The sequence below is a fragment of the Chelon labrosus genome, assembly GCF_963514085.1.
Source record: "Chelon labrosus genome assembly, chromosome: 3".
In the NCBI taxonomy this organism is placed as follows: Eukaryota; Metazoa; Chordata; class Actinopteri; order Mugiliformes; family Mugilidae; genus Chelon; species Chelon labrosus.
In genome coordinates, this window is record NC_140339.1 from 24,152,987 (window position 1) to 24,174,286 (window position 21,300).

The 21,300-nt window shown below is 40.6% G+C and overlaps 2 protein-coding genes across 3 annotated transcripts; both read left to right on the forward strand.

The window, feature by feature from the left end:
- The first annotated feature begins 4,547 nt into the window (after positions 1 to 4,547).
- On the forward strand, positions 4,548 to 16,290 carry myzap (myocardial zonula adherens protein). 2 transcript variants are annotated; one of them, XM_084541211.1, is made up of 14 exons: positions 4,548 to 5,267; positions 6,053 to 6,133; positions 9,182 to 9,274; positions 10,168 to 10,332; positions 10,464 to 10,556; positions 10,644 to 10,757; positions 10,837 to 10,989; positions 11,370 to 11,495; positions 11,721 to 11,849; positions 12,539 to 12,633; positions 12,881 to 12,986; positions 13,579 to 13,662; positions 13,886 to 13,992; positions 14,089 to 16,290. In XM_084541211.1, exons 1-14 carry the CDS (start codon positions 5,190 to 5,192, stop codon positions 14,741 to 14,743), a joined length of 2,079 nt encoding a protein of 692 aa, XP_084397337.1. In that variant the 5' UTR covers positions 4,548 to 5,189; the 3' UTR covers positions 14,744 to 16,290. The 2 variants fall into 2 exon arrangements, with proteins under 2 accessions (XP_084397337.1, XP_084397338.1); XM_084541212.1 differs by having other exon boundaries at positions 13,931 to 13,992.
- A 130-nt stretch (positions 16,291 to 16,420) lies between these two features.
- polr2m (RNA polymerase II subunit M) lies at positions 16,421 to 20,630 on the forward strand. The gene is made up of 4 exons (XM_084541213.1): positions 16,421 to 17,086; positions 17,740 to 18,324; positions 18,460 to 18,682; positions 19,853 to 20,630. The coding sequence occupies exons 1-4, from the start codon at positions 16,977 to 16,979 to the stop codon at positions 19,994 to 19,996; spliced, it is 1,062 nt and encodes a 353-aa protein (XP_084397339.1). The 5' UTR covers positions 16,421 to 16,976; the 3' UTR covers positions 19,997 to 20,630.
- The last annotated feature ends 670 nt before the right edge of the window (positions 20,631 to 21,300 follow it).

A 21,300-nucleotide genomic window follows, 5' to 3' on the forward strand; every position in this document is an offset into this window, starting at 1 on the left:
CCTCCAGTCTGTGGAGTTAAAAAAAGCTTCCTGGTGTGCAGCAGGAGCTCTCATTTAAAGTGTGTATGTATTTCATTCAGCATGCAGAACACTATTTTTACTCCCGAGAGTCTATTTCTCTTTAAAAACTAGTCAAATCTACTTTAATATTGTAAAATAATAAATCAGTAAATGTTCAAATGGCCCCATGTTTTTTATTTTTTATTATTATTTTTAACTTTCTTTATATTTGTGGCTCCTTATAGCAGCAAAACGTGACGGCTTTCTTATTCTAATTGACTGAATGGCTATTGTTGCCAGGCCATGACCTTCATTTGTTGCCATTCAGATTGGAACAAACAACTCAACCTTTCAAGTGCCACAGCATTATTTCTCACTCTCCTGTGTCAAGCCAGGCAGTAAACTGAGACGGGCTGCTGGGCGTAAGAGGGAAAAGTTGTGTATGCTTAACAAGGTGATCATTCTTGGGATTCCTTTATGTGCTTGAGTGACTTCAGCCAGAGTGACGGCTGGGGAATAGAGACGTAGACAGCTGACAAGTAGGAAGTTATCTCAGAGGTGAGCCGTGGGTGTTGGTGCGAGATGACGCCGTGGTTTCGAAGTTTTGACAAGATTATCTTAGTCGCACGCAGATCACTGTTTCACAGCTCTCAATAGAAAACATACAAGTTTTACAAGTCTGGCAGATATCTGGACCCAAGTCTGAAGCGCTGTGAAGGAGGTGGCTTTTTATCACAGTGACATGCTGCCCCCTAGCTGTGATGCAGGCAAAGACACCAGAGTTCAGCCGTCAACATAGAAATAAGTATTATCTGTATATTTGTACAAAGAACAAAAATGTGAGGTGCAGAAAAAGAAGCCTTTGAATTTTATCAGTGAATGGCATTTCTGTGTTTCATCACTTCTCTTCACGTGTCAGCATTAATAATGAAAAACTAAACATCGTGTATGTGGGAGTGGTAGCTGGTTTGTGTCACCCAGTCATAGTGTCAGACCTCTGCAGACCCAGAGGGACATACATAGGGAAGTCTTCTGCTCAAACAAACTCCCACCTACTTCCGTCCAGATGATTAATAGCTGGCTCTAAGTTGTGTTTGTGATTTATTGCAGGCGTATTCAACAGAGCCTATGGATAATGCCTGTGATTCATTTGAAAGTTTCATGATCTTCATTCTCTGAGGTTTCATCTGTCCTCTGACTTCACTGATACTAATGTTAAGCTCATTTTAGAAAACAACGCCCTCATTGTTTTATTGTAGTTTTTTGTTTTTGTTTCTACATCACTTGGGATCCCAGGAGACGCTAAAGTAAACATCCGGTGGACGCCCAAGGCACTGAATGTCTCAGCACAGCAGGACAAACCTGCTTTTGGGTTTGTGTGTTTGGCGTCAGAGGTGGGTTTGTGTGTTTGGCGTCAGAGGTGGAGGAAGTCCTCAGGTCTTTTAGTTACATACAAGAAGTTTTAAAAGTGCTATATAATCAGCATAATACATAAACTCTAAGTCTGAAAAGTAACTCTAAGGGTCGAATAAAGGTTGGTTATTTACATCTAAAAATATATGGCAGAAACTAGTACCTCAAACCTGATAAATGCACTTTCAGAGTTGTTTTCAGGGCTGAAATTTATTTATTTTTTGTCATTAAAGTTTTTATTTATTTATGTGAACATATATAATTTCAATTACAAGACAGCCAATGATAAATGCTCATATTTAAAACAACCAGCTTAAGCATTCAACAGTTACATTCACATCGGTGCAGTCAGTCAAATCATCACAGTACAACAGAAAGCAATCCCATGGCTTCTTGAAATTATCAACATCATCATTGATTCTGGCCAACATGTGTTCATATGATACAACCTCCAACATTAATTCCATCCATTTTTTAACATCTGGTGAGGGTGCACTTTTCCAAACCCTGAGAATCATTCAGGCAGCCTTAACAACCCCTAACTTTATCACTACAAGGTCATATTTTGATATATTGGGCAGTTCTGTCTGGTCTCCCAGTAGGCATAATCTTGGTGATACAGGTACTGTTAAAGCTCACCCATTTCCCTGTGTATCCAATTACTTTTTCCCAGAATGGATTAATGAGTTTACGCTCCCAGATACCATGTAAGAATGTTCCTGTCTCTTCCTGACATTTCCAGCATGAGTTATTAACCAGCGAGCCCATTCAGTTTAGACGGGGTGAAATAAAACCTGTAAATCTGAAATTACGTATTAAATTCTTAAAAACCACCAACCCCCCCAAGCAATGTGGATTCAAAACAAATACGAGATAATCAGAGTTTGATTGCACCATAAAAAAATATTCATCCATAACGTCAACCAAAACAGACAGCCAACTGAGGGAGGATAAGACACATGATTGATTAAGTGGTTTATCAGAGGCTGTTACTGAAATATTAACCTGATGTTGTGACACCTTATTCTGTACAGCGTACAAAAACCTTAAAAATGTCCACTACTGAGTTGCAGTAGGAGATTTTTAATTGATCCTTTGAGCAGCAGGTCCAGTAACAATATTTGGCTTTAAAATGATACTATATATACTTTCTGAAGTGCTGGTGGAAATATACTACTTTTACTTCATTATATAAAGTAAAAGACACAATATCAAACTGCATTAGGCACTGAAAATACTACTTATTTTATTAAAATAACATCTTAATTTCTAATAGTAACAAAAGCTAAATAAATGTACTGAACTAACACGTACAGTGTTTTTGTATAAAGTGGCTAAAATGGATGCACAACGTCTACCGACCACCGACTGAACTCTGGTTGCTGCACCTTTGTGGAGACAGTGCAGCGCTGTGACCCTGCATCATTTTATCATAGATGATGCACTTGTCTGTCAACACTTGTCAGGCTGCTTTTCTGCAGCAAACCTGAATTCCAACGCTAGAGAGATGCTGAGCAGACATGTTGTCGGTTTCAACAGTCCTACAAAAACAACCAGGAGAGAAGACCGAACACCTGCATTGTAACGTGCACACAATGGAAAACAATACACGTGCTGTTTGATGTTCCTAATTCCAGTTTTAATTAAGTTAAACTAGTAGTTTAATTAAGTATTGCACTGCTGGAAATATGCTCAGAAATATTATGTAAAGTCAAACTAGCAATACCTCGCAGGGAAAACACCCAAAGTTCTGCACCGAGTAAATATGTATGTATTAAGTATAGTATATCTGAAAATAGTCATATGTAAGAAGCTGAAACCATAAAATGTGCACACAAAAAATAGTATTGGTAAACTTATTGAAACGATTAATTAAAACTTTAAAGTTTTTATTTTCCTTCATTTTTCTATCCTGTGCTATAAAATGGAAACCCTCACGTTCTCTGTGCTCTGTCATCTGTCTCTTTGTTTGTTTGCATGATTTATGCTGACGTACAGTGAGTGTAACATTTTGATCTTATTCACTGTTCTTGTCAGTCTGGTTGCTCTTGTAAGACCGCCACATTGGAACTTATCCAAAGTCGAATCAAAATCTGGTTATAAACAGTGAGAGTACAATCTTGACAGGAAGTGGCTGTCATGTTTATGAGAGAGAACTTCCACCTGGATTTCCACATGACGTTTGACGTGGACAGCGGCCAGGCTCACTGATTGCAGAAGTAAAGGAACATCATATGTTTGATGTCTGGTTACTAATTAACCAAACAATCCTGTGGAAATACCTCCCCCAACGTCACACACGTGGATCTTTTGTGTGTCTTTTCATGTATACTGACGCATTATGACTTTAACAGCAGAGCTTTGTCGAAGAACAATGAACACCCGTAAAAAATGTCCTGCAAAGCAACTTAAACTTGATTCTTTGTTCTTCAGCGTCTTTAGTTTCTATTAAAAGGGATTGACTGTAGGCCATTCATTTAAGGAATGTGATCTGGCTGTCAGGACATCTGTCTGTAAGATAACTGACAGGATGAGTAATTAGATGAGCATACATTCAGAGTGTAAGGCCAAGTCAACTGTGTGGTGCTAAGGCAACAATAACATTAAAAAATAATGCCTGCAATGTTGTCTTCCTTTTCATCCCTATCCTCTATCAACAGTATCAATAATTTAATGACTGTGGCAACGCCTGTACTTCAAGACGCAGTCGGTATCAAATACGTTTCTAACTTTTTGAACCGTCACTGCTTTTCAGACCTTTTAGTTTAATTTTATTATCATTTTTCATTCATTTTAAGTAAAATTGGCAATAATCACAGTATAAAAATATTCCACTACAAAGAACAACTGTTTTAAAACAAGAAAAACGTATAAATGTAAATGTTATCACAATGCAGAATGGCAGTATCAAATGTATATTATTTTTAATTAGATCATTATCATTAATGTATAAATGTATGTGCAAACAGCTCTCAAATGTTGCAGATGGTCGAGGTGGAGCTCATTTAGTTACTTTATAATAATACTAGAATAATAATGCATCTGTAACAATGGTTTTTACATTAGAAATTTATCACATAATTTGTGTGTAAAAATGGAAATCTGTCAAAAAATGGATTAAAAGTACAGAGCAGCATAATATAGAAAGACTCAAGTAAACTGGAAGCAGCACAAATTTGTAATGTTTTATGTTGTTTATTTGTTCTTCATGTGGAGTGAACACTTGGTACCAGCTCCTCCTATTAGCCACTCCTATTGATATGAAGGGCTCCACCTGTCCCTGCCCGACTAAGAGGACCCGCCCTGTGAAAGTCCTGCTCTAAGGGCAGGAGGCGCGGAGCTGGGAAGCAGGTGAAATGTGGCCTGACAGGTCTGATGGGAATGCAGAGAGGCGCACTGAGAGGCAGAGACAGAAACAGAGAGAGAGGCAGGGAGGTTGCTGAGTGTGTGACAAGCCTGTCAACCAGGTGGACTGAGGAGTGGTCCGGCCGGAATTAAGACAATGACATTGTTGTGTTTGTGTTGCTGAGTGTGGGACTGGATTGCTCCTGGCTGGTCATTTCACTGACTGAGAGGGGGGACCCTGTGGAAACCCACCACCACTAGCAGACTTGACAGAGTGGAATTTCCCTCTTTTTCCCTGGCTGGAGCCTGGGGCAGATGGTCGCTCTGAGAGTCTGAGCAGAACTCAGGAAGGAGAGTGAGGGGACGGGAAGGGTGGGAGGAAGGCTGGAGCGGGAGAGGAAGAGAAGCGAGGAGTGGACAGAAGAGGAGACATGCTTCGCTACGGTTCAGGACGAACTGTTTCCACCACCACCACCACAACAGAGGACTCTCAGGAGTCTTCAAGCGAGGTAAGAAGTCCCAGAGAAGTCAGGACTCTGAAACTCTCCCTCTGTTTCTCCCTCTTTCCCTCTCTAGCTCTCTCCCTTCTCCTCTGTGTTTTTCTAAGAGACCAGTGTTCTTCTGACCTCCCCCTTCTTCTGTTTGTCCCCTGGTGCTTTAAACTCTTCGTGCAAACTTGTGTCCTGTCCATGAAGCATTTTCTCAGTCCCAGCTAACATTTTCTCTTCTCTGAACTTAGAGTTAGGGAGTTGTTGTGAGATGTGTGGACACAAGTGTGTAATCTGAGTGTGCAGGAGGCAGGGCTGTCATGTTTATTTGAACAGCTCTGTGATAAAACAGGCCTTTGTACTAAACCGGCTTTTTAATTTATTCCCATGGTTGTCCACTACCAAATGACACAGAGCGTTGCACAATATTTTGTAAAGTTGGTGGCAGTTCATCGTTGCAGAAGTTTGTGGAATAATGTCTTAAAATAAAGTTAAAATATCTCTAAAATACGTTGAAATATATGCTGTATTTGTTTTGTTGGAGTTAAATAAAGAAACCATTGTAGAGTCTTTAATGTGAGTATCAGGACAGCCTTTCACTGTTTCAGAGAATTTACATAAACTTTATTTTGCTCTGTTGTCTATGTCTATAAATAAACCCACCGGTGGACTGGTGTGATCCTGCTATGCCTCAGTTTCAGCGACATTTTCTGTAAACTCTTCTATGTTATCTCATGGTTATATAACGCAAACTTCTCTTGCTTACAGAACCTCATTTATTTGTACTTTGTCTGTTTGTTTTCCAGAGGAGGATCAGACGCCTGAGGTTAACCCTACACGCAGGAGATAATGGAAACAAGGAGCCAGAACCTGCCAACTCAGACACAGTAAGTCATATATCTTCCGCAGTGAAATTCTACAATTAGCCGTGCTGCGCCCTGCCTTTAAGTCCTGCTCGATAGCCCTATTTATATAGGTTAATATTTAATAAATACAGTTGAATTAAACCTTAAAACTCCTCAATTTCCCTTGACAAACCAGAAGGATTTTATGTGCATTAAATGGGCAGACACAAACACACCCCAGGGCACTCTCAGAAATAATGTATATGTTTCATCTTATGTTAGAACAGCCTTGAAAGAGAAACAGTGGAGCCACTAAGATTTATGCTCTTTTTATCATCTGGTCCAGTTACACAATCATGACAGCAGGGCGTGTGCGTGTGATAATGTGCACACATCTGTTTCACATAAACTTCAAAGCTCAACTCAGGCTGTATTTTAAATCTGCTCCATTCAACTGAAAATATTAAAAAGTAAGCTCAGCTGCAGCTATCAACTCAAACACGGGTAAGACCAACAAACATGCCCCATAAAATTTGCATTTGTGCATCAAAGTGCAGAATTAGACTACGACATTTGTATGTCTGTTTGTACCCACTGTGACAGTATGAATTAGGATAGAGTACATGCTCCAGGCTGTGTGGGTGTTTGCTGTAGGTGGCTCTGTCCCGGCCTTTGTTTGTGTTCAGGATTTGGTCCAGTGTTTGACAGTTAGAGTGTGAGTGTGATACTTCTCTCATTGTTGGCTCTCTTCGGTGCCAACAATAAGAGAAGTATCACACTCAGTATTTACAGTATTTCACTGAGCAGGACCCTGACAGAAAAAATAGGTGGCGTGTTTTGTGTGAACCTTGGCCCCGGGAGTATGGTGTTCGTCTGGTTACCACACCTCCACACTCTCCTCTGATAGCATGCTGGAGTAATCTCAGCATGTGCTTCTCTTTGGGAGGGTGTGACCATGACTATTGAAACTGTCTGATGACAGTGAGCACAAAGCGGAGAGATACACGTGCTGATGTGTACTTCAGTGGGTGGTAAGGACATAACTTTGCCGCCTCTGCATCTGTGCGGTCAATTAGGTCCTGAACGGACATCAGCAGCTTTAACAGCAGAGTGGCAGTTTTTACAGACGATCGGCTGCCTGAGGTGTGAAGAAAATGGTGGGAGAAAATGTACAGAATGTGTGAAATGGTGCTTACAGAGTGAAAACACGGTGGTAAGAGAAGGCCTTGGAGAAAAAATTGCAATTTGGGGTATTTGCTTTCTCAGTGTGAAGACTGAAATCAATTTTGTCATCTAACTCATCTAAAAAAAAAGTGAAGCATGTTTCCAAAAAGGATATTACTGCTGTAAGATCCAAAGGTCATCATAAACAGTCTATGAACCATAAACTGCGGCAGACTGTCTGAGTGCTGATACAAGGTCATGTGTAAAATATATGTGAAACTGTAGCATGATGTAGAAACACTTTAACTCTGGAGCAACTTCAGGAGAATTTGAAGGGGAATATCAAGGTTCAAGAGATTAAAACCTCACCTTGTGCCCTCTTCATCTGCTCATTATGTATTGACTGCTGAGCTCGGAGGTTTCTGCAGGCGTTGCAGTAATTGCTGCAACTCTGCTGTAGTTGCAGGATTTCAAATACCTGCACATAGTTTGTTAACAGTCCAGACTTCTTACTGCATTCATTTAAGTACTCATGCCTGTTTTCAGATAAATTCCCAGTAAAGTTGCTCTACCTTTTACCATTTTCAATGCGATCTCTTGGGAAGGTCAAATGTAGGTCATTCAGATTGTGATAAAGGGAAGACATGATGTTGAGGAAGGAAATGACTAAAATATCATTGTCATAGATACTGTGTTTCAGAAGGAGTGTTGGTTGTAGTTCATCACCATAAAATTGGAAAGGGTGTGTCCTGCAACCCGACCCAACATGGACACAATCCAACAGTGACTATGGCCTACATGAGATGTAATACATCTGCACCATGACACGCACAGAGAATATAGACCCAGAGTTGCTACACAAAGATGCTTCTCCTCCTGCAGCATTGGAGTTCATCCATAAAGTCTAAAAGTGTCTTCAAAGTGACTGTGATTCAACCCAATGAGCTACATGAGAGGGTCTTTGTGCGGCGACTTTAAATACAACGTCTGTGCTTGTGTTGGAAATAAGCAGCTAATCCAATCAGTTGAGTCCCTCATAATGCAGTCATATGACCGAGCAGTCAGTTCATGATGTTCGACAATACACTGACACATGATTGTCTTGAAGTTTTTACTGGTTTACTTGGGGAGTTAATGACACCTGGGGGCAGCTTAGCCTCCTCAAGTCCACAAAACAAAAGATGCCCTGTTTACCTCATCCTTCTAAATTACATGGCTGCTTTTATGGCAACAAAAGACAGGTAAACATTCTCCACCAGTGTGGTCAAACAACTGGCATTGTAAATGCAAAGTTGAACGGTCGAACATACAGTAGGGGTGAGCTGCAGTGTTGTTAAAACATAAAGATTCCCCCCTCCCATCTAGTCGAATTCACATCCGCCCATTAGCAGGCCTTCACCACTTCTCAACAGAATGTCCTCTGTAGATTGAGTGGTGCAGAAATGTGAGGCTCGGGCGGCGCTGTCCACGAGACAACACTGGCGTCTTTGTTTGAGTGCCTCCTCGCTCTTATCTCTGTGAGATGTGGAGACTGACCCCTCTTTCTCTGGTCTGTAAAGTTAAGTTGGAGAAGAAGATGTGAGGATAGATTCCTGATAGATCTATCTGGAGAAAAAAAAACATCTCAAAAATAATCAAATGTTTAACATACGAAGTCCTTGGGCACTGCTGTTATTTGCATACAGTACAGTTCAAATAATTTGTTTGCTTACATTCTTGTCGGGCGAGCACCTTTTCAAACCACACAATGACAGACTAGAGTTCAGTATTGCGACAGCATCTGAAAATTAGAAGGTGCTGTGGAGTGTTTGCACAACATAATGAAACACTTTTTAACTCTGAATTCTTCAGCCTTGAAGTGAAGTAAATCATTCACAACTGCAATCTTGAATATTATCATTATTATTATTTTTGGCTTTCCTACAGGCTGAGAAAGAAAAAGATGTCAACGGGAGATGGAAGAAGAAGAACGGGCTGGTCCAGCGAGAGAGGCCTGCTGGCAGGGAGTCACCCCAGCAGGTAGACACCCACATCCACCACATGAAAAATGGGACACCACATACGCTGTGTGTGTGTCACTGACGTGCTACTGTAGAACCTGTTTGTGTGCATGTGCTCCGAGGCTGTCATTCATAATGTATTCACAGGCGGTCAGCATAAACAACATGCTTGTTGATAACAAATTCCATGTGCTGGAATTTTAGTTGAAATATTAGCAAAATTATGTAATGGCTGATTATATTTTAAAAAGTTATAAAATAAGGAACATTTGGAAGTTTTGTCTTTATCTGTGGCTTCTTTGATAGTAAACTGGGTATATTTTGTATTAAGAGAGTAAGCTAGAGAGGATCTTCTCTTCATACTCCACAAAAATCCATGAATTATCAAGAACATAATATACATATTAATATAGAAATGGAAATTAGAAGGGGCATTGACTGAAGCCTAGAATCAGTTTCCCAAACAAAGCACTCGGTTCTTGTAGTACATCTGAAAAATGCATAGAAATCTAATCTCTACGCTGCAGTTCTGTAATTCATCTATGCCCATGCCTCTAATTCAATTTGTTATATAGTCATTGCATTGTTACCACACTGCTCCTGTGCTGATGTGAGGTACAATAGGCAGCAATAGCAGCAGCTCATGTACTGGGTTGCAGGAACATGACACCCTCAATGCACTCTGCACCTTTTTTAGCTCTCCGTTCCCAACCTCCTGTTTCCGTTGCTCAGCAGCAGTAGTGTTGGAAATACCTGATCAAGTGTACCTATGCAGGCATGTGAATTTGCAAGAAAACACATGCAATGCACCTGCAAACGACACACAAATGCACAGACACTATGACAGTATAAGTCAGCCTCAGCAAGAGGGTGGCTACAGAAACCTGACCGGTGTGATCCTGTCTCCCTCAGCACCTTGGAGACATGACCAATGGGGTGCCAGAGAACTCGCTGCAGCATCATGGGCCTAAAGTGTACGGTGTAGTGCAGAGGACATCCTCGGACAGGCAGCAGGAGGTGATGGCGCGCGAGTGGACAGTCAGTCACCTTAATGATGAGATGAGGTACATCAAGGAGGTGAGTAGATATTAACACAACAAACAGCTGAGCCTCCGGGCCAACCATTGTTTTAACATCACGTCATATATACAAGGCTGTGTGGGTTGCTATGTAGATAATATCTGTTTGCTCTGGGTATCTGTATACAGGTGAGAGACTCTCTGGAGAAGGTGAGGGAGCGGATGTACGGGCAGTTTGGAGGAATGCAGCAATCAATGCAGAAGCTTTCACAGGAAATAAGGGTAATGAATTATGTAACACCATATAACTGTGTTCTCCGAAGTCCCCTATCAAACTCTTAAAATACAGCGTGCCATGTGTTTCTGCAGACTGCCAACTTACAACGGAAGAGTCTGGAGTCAGAGGTGAAGGTCCGTACAACGGCCATGGAGAGCTTTGATCAGATGAACAGCTCCCTTATATCTGCTAACATTGACCTGCAGGTAACAAATCATTACCGCTAACATGGGAAAATCTTATATATGTAGCAAGCATGATAAGTAAAATAACTTTTCTTTGTAGAAATCCCTTCTGGAGAACTGTCAGAGCCGAGTGCAGCTGAGAGAGGAGGTGAAGAGTTTGAAGAGCACCTGTGAGAAAACACAAGAAAAACTGAGAAACAAAGACCAGGAGCTGGCTGCAGCACAGGCGGAAAACCAAATGCTGAGACGTCAGGTGATCCTGCACACACAACATATCTTTATCTAGATCTTTATGCGCGAGTGCAAAATATTGGAGTGGAAGCACCAGCTCCAACACATTCAGAGAGACGGCAGTCACCCAGCTTGTACTAGTAGCTGCTCAGCTGGCCTGTGGCAAAAGGGTCTGGTAATAACAGTCTCTGTTGTCCATTTCTGCAATGGGTTGCAAAAAACAAATCAAACTTTACTGATCATCAAGACAGAAGTTGTGAGACCTTAACTACAAGAGAGCTGGTTTAAAGTATTATCTCACTGCAGCATACAAACATATCAGCTTCATCTACATAATATGTGTCAATATGGAATAATCAGCTGAACACAGTGCTAATATCTGCTGCGCTGTTAATTGTCCAGGTGGAGTCTTCACGGGAGGCCAACAGTCAGACCCTACAGGAGCTTTCTGAAAAACTGCAGAGGGAGTATGAGGAAAAGCTGCAGCGGGAACAACAGAAACACAGGGAGGAGATTGAAAAGCTACAGGTCTGCATTCTTCACATTGTTTCTAAAGACAATAGAAGCCAAAATTTAAGAGTCAGAACGGGACAATGCGCAGTACTACGGGATACGACAAATGCGTTTGATTTTGACACAGTTTACAAACTTTATGGATCATTTCACAAATTCTTTGTCATGGGATTAGCTGTTTTGAAAGCAGTTCAACATCTATAGTGAAAGGAGAGTAGCAGGAGTGTTTTGTTCACACAGGCTCAACTCGATGAGTACATAAGGCGGCTGGAGGAAGCTGAGAGAAATATAAAGATAGGAGAGGCTAAGATTGCTGAGAGAGACCAGAGGATCATTGAAGTGGAGCGTCTCTTGGACTGTATGGGAAAGGTAAGTCGAATTCTTAGATGACAAAGATCTAATTAACCATACTTCATGCTCTTGTCGCTTTCTTTGTGCTTCTACAGTTTTACACATGTAAATGTATACAGCAAAAGGAAAGCAATGAAAATACTATTGAGGCTAACTCATTGCATCATTGGTCCAGCTCAGAATATGTGCACATGTCCATTTGACTCTAGTCTTTAATCAACAAGAGTGAAACATACAAATGTGAAAAAAAGAAACTGTGAATTTGAGAATATCACACTTACAACCATAGTTTCAGCCATTATGTCAAAATAGAAAAACTGTAATTGAACCAACAAACACCTCATCTTGATTGATGCAGGGATAAAATGGACAATGGAGAAGGAAATAGATGGAAGGATGAAAGGGGTCAAAGGATAGGTGGTCGAATGCAAAGATGGCAAATGTTTTTCAGATGCAAAGGGGCTCAGAAAGTGGGAACGTCTCAGGAAGTTTTGTCTCTTGTCACTACTGGTTCCTGTAATGAAAGAGGAAACAGGAAGTAAATTAAAAAGAGGAATGGGGAGGATGGGTGTTGATGAACAGAACAGAGACAAACAGAAAGAAGGGTTAGACATACCTTTATCGGTAAGCGTGTTAAATAGAAATGACATGAGGCGTGGGCTTGTTCCTGAAACAAAGTTAACAATAACTTCACATCCTTTCAACAGGAGAAGAGTCAACTCCAAAAGAAGCTTCAGGAGTGTGAACAGCGTCTCCGTCTGATGGAGCTGACAGACAAAACTGATGGAACTGTAGCCAAAAGGTACAAATTAGTTGTCACTCCAATCTCCAGATGCTGACTTGTCTTTGCTAAATTGTCTTTCAATCATATTGTCCTTTCTTCATCATGATTGGAGCTTGGTTGCCATGGCATTGGATGTGAGAAAGCTCTTTGTCTTTGAGCTGCTATTTAAAGCATCAACAGTTCCTTGTTGGGAAGTTTGTGAAGTTTGTGAAGTAGTCAGAATTCTGCAGGAGTTTATATGGGACTAAATGGTTGGTGTTTTTAGGTCCAAAGAGCTGCAGGGTGAAGCCACGGATCTGCGCGAGAGAATTAAACACTTGAACGACATGGTGTTCTGTCAACAGAGGAAAGTCAAGGGAATGATTGAGGAGGTGAGAAAGGTTTATTTACCTGTGTATATCCTGTCCAACCACACACATTCAGCCCTTCTGCTCTCCTTGTTCTTTGATAACACAAGTGGCAGACATACAGTATTTAAATCACCTGAAAGAGAACATGTTTGAATGAATCCAGTGCACACAAGGAATTTAAAACACCCCCGACCTAGTTAAGAAGGTGTAGGATGTCATTCTGGCTAAATAGCTCATAATATTCATAATTTATATTAAAGTCTGAATAAAATGCATTAGCAGTCTCAAGTGAACTCTTCAAGCTCAGTTTGAGATCTGGAAATGTTATTTTTTTTACACTCAACCATATGCAAGGAAAAAAGAAACTAGGACGCTTCTGAGCAATTAGTACCAATGAACTGCTTAGGGCTGTAACGGTGCAAATCAGGACAGCTGAACATGCAGAACTGTGAAATTCAACTACTATTTCTGTGCCGGAAATGACATGCTCTTCAAATAAAGCATTACTGACATCAATCCATAGACAATAAGATCTCAGTGTTGGATTTAATGAACTGAGGTCTGACAGAAAGTACACAATAACTGGATGTGTTGTCTTGTTGAATTTGTGAAGGTTGAATCACTGCGAGCTCAAGTTGCTCAGAAGGATATGTTCATCTCTGAGCTTCTGGACAGAATTGCAATAGTGGAGTGTGAGGTAAGATTTTGTTTGCTGCGTGCTTCGATTGCGGTGTGGTGCGTTGCTCTGCTGCATGGCTACAGATGATTCTCTGGGCTACTGAGCACTGGATGTCCTGAACTTTCAGCGACGTCTGCGTGGTTTTCCTGTCTCACTGCACCTATCTGCCCATGTAAAGTGACTGTCAGTCCTTTGCATGTATCTGACCTGACAGCATTGTTTCCTCTTTTCCCTTTCCTAGAATAATGAATTAGAAGACAAGCTCAAGTATTTTATGTCCACACAGAATAGGCAACCGGAGGTTTTGGAAACCAGGGAGATAGGAGTAGGCTGTGATCTACTCCCCAGGTAGGAAGCATTTAATTACTGTAGTGGCATTGTGTTATATTTGGTGATTCATTTAGAAGATGTTTCTCACTTTGGCATCTGAATGTGCATCTGCAGACGTGAAGTACAGAGGTTTGATGTTAAACCTGTTCAGTCTGAACCATCTCATCTCCATTCCACTCCACTCCCATCACCTGTCCAACCACCATCACCAGTGAAAGCACCATCATCCATTCAACCTCCATCGCCCACTCAGCCTCTGTCGCCCACTCAACCTCTGTCACCCACTCAACCTCTGTCGCCCACTCAACCTCTGTCACCCACTCAGCCTTTATCGGCTGCACAAAGCTTTATACAGTCGTCATCTCAGACAGAACCATCATCTCCCACATCTTCCATTTATCATCAGTCGCATTACCTAACAATGCCCAGCAAGCCAAGGACGTTCAAGGTTAACAACCCTCCACCCAGCAGGCTGGAGTCCAGTTTACTGAGATATACTCCTGTTGAATACAGCCGCTTCCTGCAGTCCAACTCCTCAGTACCGAGTGGTCTGCTCTCCGTCAGTCCCTCATCTGAGTCTGAATCTGATGTGAGTCGTGTCCAGTCTGGAAGAGATGAGGTGGACGCAGGAACAAACACAGACACACGATCCAGTCCAGACGAGTCCAATTCATCCTCGTCCTCTCCTCGACCAAGATCGAGAGCACCTCAAGTTTATACACCGTTCATGAAACTCATGGAAATGACAGCACAGATAAACATAGACTAATCTTAAAGTAATATTTTGACATTTTGGGAAGCCAAAGCTAAATAATGAGATTGATAGTAACTATGAGGCCACAGCTAGCAGCTGGTTAGCCTAGCTCAAAGACTGGAGACTGATGAAAACAGCCTACCTGCAGAGTTTGTCTGAAACTGAGAAAAAATTTGTCTCCCAGCATTTCTTAACCTGTGTTATGCCACAATATGAAGGTTATGGGAGCAAAAGCAAGGCAACCAGCAGAAACAAGAGGAAGGCACTGCTCCCAGCCATCCAGAGTCCCCTACTAAATGGTCGAGTGAATACACAGATTACAGAATGAATTAACAAGTTAATTAATGAGCTTTAAAGATGCTGGTAGGTCGGTTTTGTCACCTATGGACAGAACAGAACCGACTTCTCTTTTCTCCTATTACCAGGCTTAATGCTAAGCCAAACTTATTGTGGCTGCAGTTAGTTCAACATAAAGATAATCTGTACATCACGACTCTACAGGAAATATGTTAAAGCTAAAGCTTGAGAATTGTCTAACTCTGCATGAAGGCAGTTGTAGCAATTGTCCTAAAATGTTGAACTATTCCTTTAAAAGTGGTCTAATTTTGACTGCTGATTATCTTTTTTTTTTTTTTTTTTACAGTTCGCCATGTGTGGCACAGAAATCAGTGTTTAAATGGTCAGAGTTGACACATGCAAAGAAGTGATTACTCTGTCACATATGATGGAGAAGAATATTGGTGTCAGTGATGTAAAAAGTTGTAATAATATTAAAAGATGTTGTGTGTCGGGTGTAGATAATCTGTAAAAAAATAATATTTTTAAATAATGTACTGAGGAGTTATATATACTTTTGTTTACAGTGAATGTAGCCTTCCCTTGTTATGTTCCTAGTTACAAGCATTCAGTCTTCATGAAGGTTGATGATGTTATTGTGCATTTTCCTATCATTTTGTATTTGCTATGTACAAATGAAATGAAAAGTATTTTGTTATTGTCACGTTATGTATATAATATTTATTAACACGTGCCTTCGGAAACAGCCCGCTAACTGATACTGGTGGTGGGAATGAATCTCTTTAAATTGGCGACAGGGTAATGTGATGATATAAGATATGGTAGAAATATTATGCTAGTGATAAAATGTTTCAATCACTTTAATGATATTAACTTGGTGACTGCCATTCCTGAGCCACGGGCACAAGTATTATCCAGATGTTGTCTCTACTGCCACGACTGCTTTACGATGTGCCTTTTCCTTAATGAAACATATCAAACTGCGACTAATGATGAGAGGCCAGCATTATGTCTGGATAATAAAGACTATACTGTGCAAGTATCCTGACTGTGTTAGTAGATGCCTACACTTACATAAAATGCCCTTAAAAATAAATTTTATTCCAGTCATTTCTAAGTATTCAGTTACACACTTTCACATCTTATCTAAATATGAAAAGTGTCATTGTGCAGACTGACCTGATGCATTTACAGTTGTTTTCGCATTGCAATTTTGCAGTTCCCAGTTAAAAACCCAGACATTTCACGCAACAAAATAGTATGTATAATATATGTTTTAATTAGTTCATCGCACAATGAGCTGTACATTAAATTTAGCATTATTAATAGTGAAGCAAAACATGGTGTTTGAAAGTGTGTTGATATCAGTGAACTCCAATAGGGGCCAGAACATTAGGACACAGCTGTGCTTCTTGGTTGAACTTTGGGTCATTGTTAAGCTGAGTGATAAATGGGTTGGCGCAATGGTTCGAAAACATCCTGATAGGAAATGCATCTGTGGAAAATCTGAGACTGTAAAGCTCGTCCACACTGATTCCACTGATTATGCTAGACATGGAAGAAATAAATATAGAAAAAACTCAAGGGTCACAAGCTGTGTAACAGGATCCTTTTCGGTGTCAGAGTTTGGTGCTGGTGAATAAACGTGACCGGCAGAGGGCAGCAAATCACCATCTCTGACTTTACGGAGAAGAGTTGCGTTACAGTTTCCTGGACAGAGGGGGTGATAGAGCGACACTTTACAAGTTTGATTTCCGCACACGAAGAAGTAGAAAACGAAGAAGAAGAATCTACTCCGTAGTTGTTGTCTCATGTGTTTAAACTGCCACAGAAAGAGGTTTCTGAAGCCCTCCAACAATAAAATATTAATTAATAAGTTTTTACGCTTACCTTTAAACTGAGCTCGCGCTGTTTGTGAATGGCTGTAGAGAGCTGCCTTTAGCACACAGTGATGTCCTCGTCGTGGACAGAGCGCCAGGGACAGGTGGGAGAGCTGAGAAACCACAGCAAAGAAGAGCTCCAAGAACTGCTGCTGCGACAGGAAAAGATACTCTCTAACAAGTAAGTTGGTTTATATCCAGGAGAGGCACAAACCGAGGCTAAGTTCACGCATGACTCAGAGTGAGTTGACATTTTCTGGCGCCCAGAGACGTCCCCATAGTAGTCTCTCTCACTCGTGGTTTGGTAATGTAGTGACATCTCTGCGTCCAATAATATGAACAAAAACTATGTAAAAGCCACGTGGATGCTGCTAAGTAACAGGCAACATGGTTCAAATGATGTCAAAAATGTTGACCACAACATAGCTACCCTTAAATGCACAACATATCCATTATGATTCTCTAGCTGTAGCCTTAGAGATCACATTAAACCCATACTTTTGGAGTGTATTATTGTTATTTTACTATGGAAGGAACTGAGTGTTGTCAAATATTCTGTACAACAATATGTACATGGATTTTATAGCAGTACTGGATTAGAATCTAACACTGGAAAAGAATAAAGCATCGCCATCAGATCTTTGTGGCGACTTCACCACCACCATCATCTTCATCATCATCATCATCAACAACACTCCAAAATTAGGAAATATGTTTTGGAAGAATGATGTTCACCTCTCCATCTGTCTACTTTATTAGTTAAACCAACATTAAATGCATCTGTAATGATTGTTTTGGTCGTATCGTTCAGTTATGGGTTTGTTTTGCTTGCAGGAGGTTATTACAGACTCTTCCTGACAAAGGGAAAAAGATAAAAGAATTTGCAGAGAAAGTGCGTCTTGCCATTGAACAGCTCGGTGAAGAGGAGAAGAGACAGAGCTTGGTGCTTGCTGCCAGGACAGAGTTACAATCCAAGTACCAGCAGGCTTTCACAGTCCAACAACGTGCTGTCTCCGCCACACCAGCATCCCCACGACAAAACAGGCAAAATGATCTTGCACAGGAGATGGAGTCCTCACCTGTCTCGCCTCACGTGCACGAAAAAAACGCTTTGGACGACCAGCAGGACGGGGTTGTCTCCGGACAGGCTGCTGGTGAAACCATGGAGACGGCTGCTGCAGGGGCCTCTCTGAACTCTCACGAGACAAAAGAGGGTGACCTTGCGGAGGCCTTGGAAAGGGTCACACTGTCTGAAACTAGTATTGGTTTCAGTAGTGAGTCCAAAGACCCATTAAACAGCAGGGCAACAGACAATTACTTTCTCAGAAAACAGATACCAAAAAAGCCTCACTATTTAACTGTTCTGGAAAAAACAGAGATGTCTTCAGGTCCCAGGAAGCAAAAATTCAAACCGAATCAGTGAGTAGACTTCAGTTCATTTTGAACATTTATAACAACATCATGTTGTTATAGATTTTATTCAGTAACACTGTGTGTGTCATTGTGTGTCCCTTTTGCTTTGACGGTAAATAACATCTCGTCAACTACTTCCAGGCTGCGCCATAGAAATGAAGCATCTCCATCAGGATCCTCATCACCCGGTCAGTCCTCTGCAGGCTCATCACCGATCTCTGCACAGACGAGGAGGGAGCGGGACAAAAAACACCTGGATGATATGACTTCAGCCAAACTCCCTCCTCTCCACCACAGTCCGGCCCAGCTTCTGTCTCTTGAAGAGTCGGCCATCCTCCTTAAGGAACAGACCAAGAAGCAGCAGGTTAGTGCAGCTCGTCTTCCACACACATCCATAACATTCAGTGCTTACAGTGACCTGGAGGTGGACTGACGGTCAGATATTTTACCTTTGAATAAATAAATAACATGTTGACGCAGCAATATTTGAATGTCTTATTACCATCTGCCATGGTCAGTTTACAAATACCAGATGGGTGATCAAAACCATAAACTGTGTGTGATGCTTCAGGTACAGGTGAGACATAAAATGATAAGCCAGAAAATCGAATTAATTATTTTTAGATGGTAAAACACTAATGTTACGCTTGTTGTTTTATTAGCAAATTTGTATATATATATATATATATATATATATATATTTTGGTTTTTTTGCAAGGATCAGAGTGTAAATAGTAAAAATGCAACAATTCTGCAAGTAAAAAAACATCAGTGGTATTTATTAACTATACATTATGGTGCAGCAAAAATCAAACCAGTTAAATAATTGAGATCCCTGCATTTATTATTAATTATTACTCATTATAATTATTGATCTGTTACTTGAGTAACAGTAACTTAATAATAATACTGAAACCTTTTGTGTCAGCCCAGCTGATCCTATCCAAATGAAGGAGTGTGTTTTCTCACACAATGCTAAAGTTGTTCTGGATAATTTTATACAGGAAATAAGACACTTTTATAAATATGATTTCTTATTTTAACAATAATAAGTATATCTGTCAGAAATTCTTTATTTAGTTTTGTACATATTGTATAGAAATGGAAGTAATTTCTGTTATGATCATAAAGCAAATCTTGGTTTCTATTGAAATATTATTGCAAAAGAAATATTTATTTGTTTGTTATACTTGGATTCAAAGTCTAAAACTAATACAGTGATGGATTTTTCCTCAACTGATGGTGGTGAATTGTGAAATATTGAAGTCAAAGTCAGTTCCCTCCCTCAGCTCTAGAGGGCAGTGTTCAGACAGTGAAGGCAATGTGTTTCTCTTCACATCCAAAGTAATGACTTCAGAGCCAAACGTCAAACAGTGTGCTGCTGTCAAGTTACTAAGGCTGTTAAGCTCATTATCAGTCATACTTTTGTTGAGTGTTTAATAGCAATGGCTGCGCTGCTTTATAATAATGAGCTTGTTTTCTGTTTACCAGCCTATTCATGTCAGCTTTTTCTCTGTCTTGTGTTTAATTTCAGGAGTTGCAGGCCAAGCTGGCAGCCCAGAAACTGTCTGAAGGATTGAAGATCTCTATGGGGAGCTACACTCCTGACGGTGGCCCCATTGCTGCCTACAGAGAGGTTCACGATGAAGGAGCCCAGCTCTCCTCAGAGGAAGACTGATCCTGGAAGCCCAGCGAGGGAAACCAGTGTGACATGGCCCTAAGGGAAAGAGGCTTGGGACCTCGCGATCAGGGCCCATCAAACAGGATTTTCTCTCCAAGGGCAAGAATTCTTAAGAGAGGAAAAGGGTCTTTGCATGGTGAGAAGGAATAGCTGGTATCCCAGACTCAGGAAATTGAATGGCAGGTTGAGAAACTAGCTTTCTTAATTCTCTTTCAGTTCGTATTGGGTTCAGCTGTTTGAGAGTCCTGCAAGAATAATAATACCTTCTACTGACTCTTAAATGCTAAATATGAAGCTTGTATCAGGAAGTAAATGTTTCTTGTCAGTATTCTGAAACTGATGGCATCATGGCTTTGTAAGCCTGAGAATATCGTAGCTCGAGGTTTCTATTTTAGTCTGTTAATAATTATATGCACTGAAAGGTCGTCAGCAGGTTTCAACTCAATAGCTGACTGTTTCCAGTTTTGTCTAGAAAATAGACATGAGAATCTGTACCTGAACTGAATAAATACATCTGATTTCCCACATGGTTGTGTTTATGTGACAGGTAACAATTTATTTTTCAGATTACAGACACCATGTCAGTTTTTTTTGTAAAGATTTGTAATAAATTATCTTTATGATATGGAAACTCTCTGATCACTAAGAAGATTATTTCTTTTGTCGAAGTTTAATTTTCCTGACAATTATCTGTTTAGTTTCATTGAATACAAACTCAAATGCTAGATGCTGCTCGTACTCCACTGTTGTTCTATAAAACACCACCAGGTCACCTTCAGTGTTTCTCAGTTATGCAAACACAACGCAGGGCTCGTGTGATTTTTATATTTACTACAGTTTGGTTGTGGAGAAGTATTATTGAGCATTGTGCCAGCAAGAGAGTACGAGATCTGAAGCGAACTATGAAAGCCAGATAGAAAACTGTCCAAAAACATGCAGTCTTTGATCTGCACCCATGCTAGAGTCTATACTAATAATTCATTGTACCACACATGAGTTAAATATGTCTTTATGGACATCTGGATCAGGAAGCAGCTGCACACTGCACCCCTAATATATGCACCTCATTTAAGTTTCTCAGTTTTTTGAGTAATAAATAGATGGGTACTATTACTAATTTTCCAGCTTATTCGTTCATTTATGTGCAAAATAAATCTGAAAGGTGATATGAATTTCCATTCCTAGAGAAGCTTTGGTCAGCTGCAGGGGCTGAAATTGTAAAATCCTGAGAGATGTAATCAGGCATGGATCCGTCACACACTTGATAAGATTAATGCAGGGTAGTGAAATATTAAGGCTTG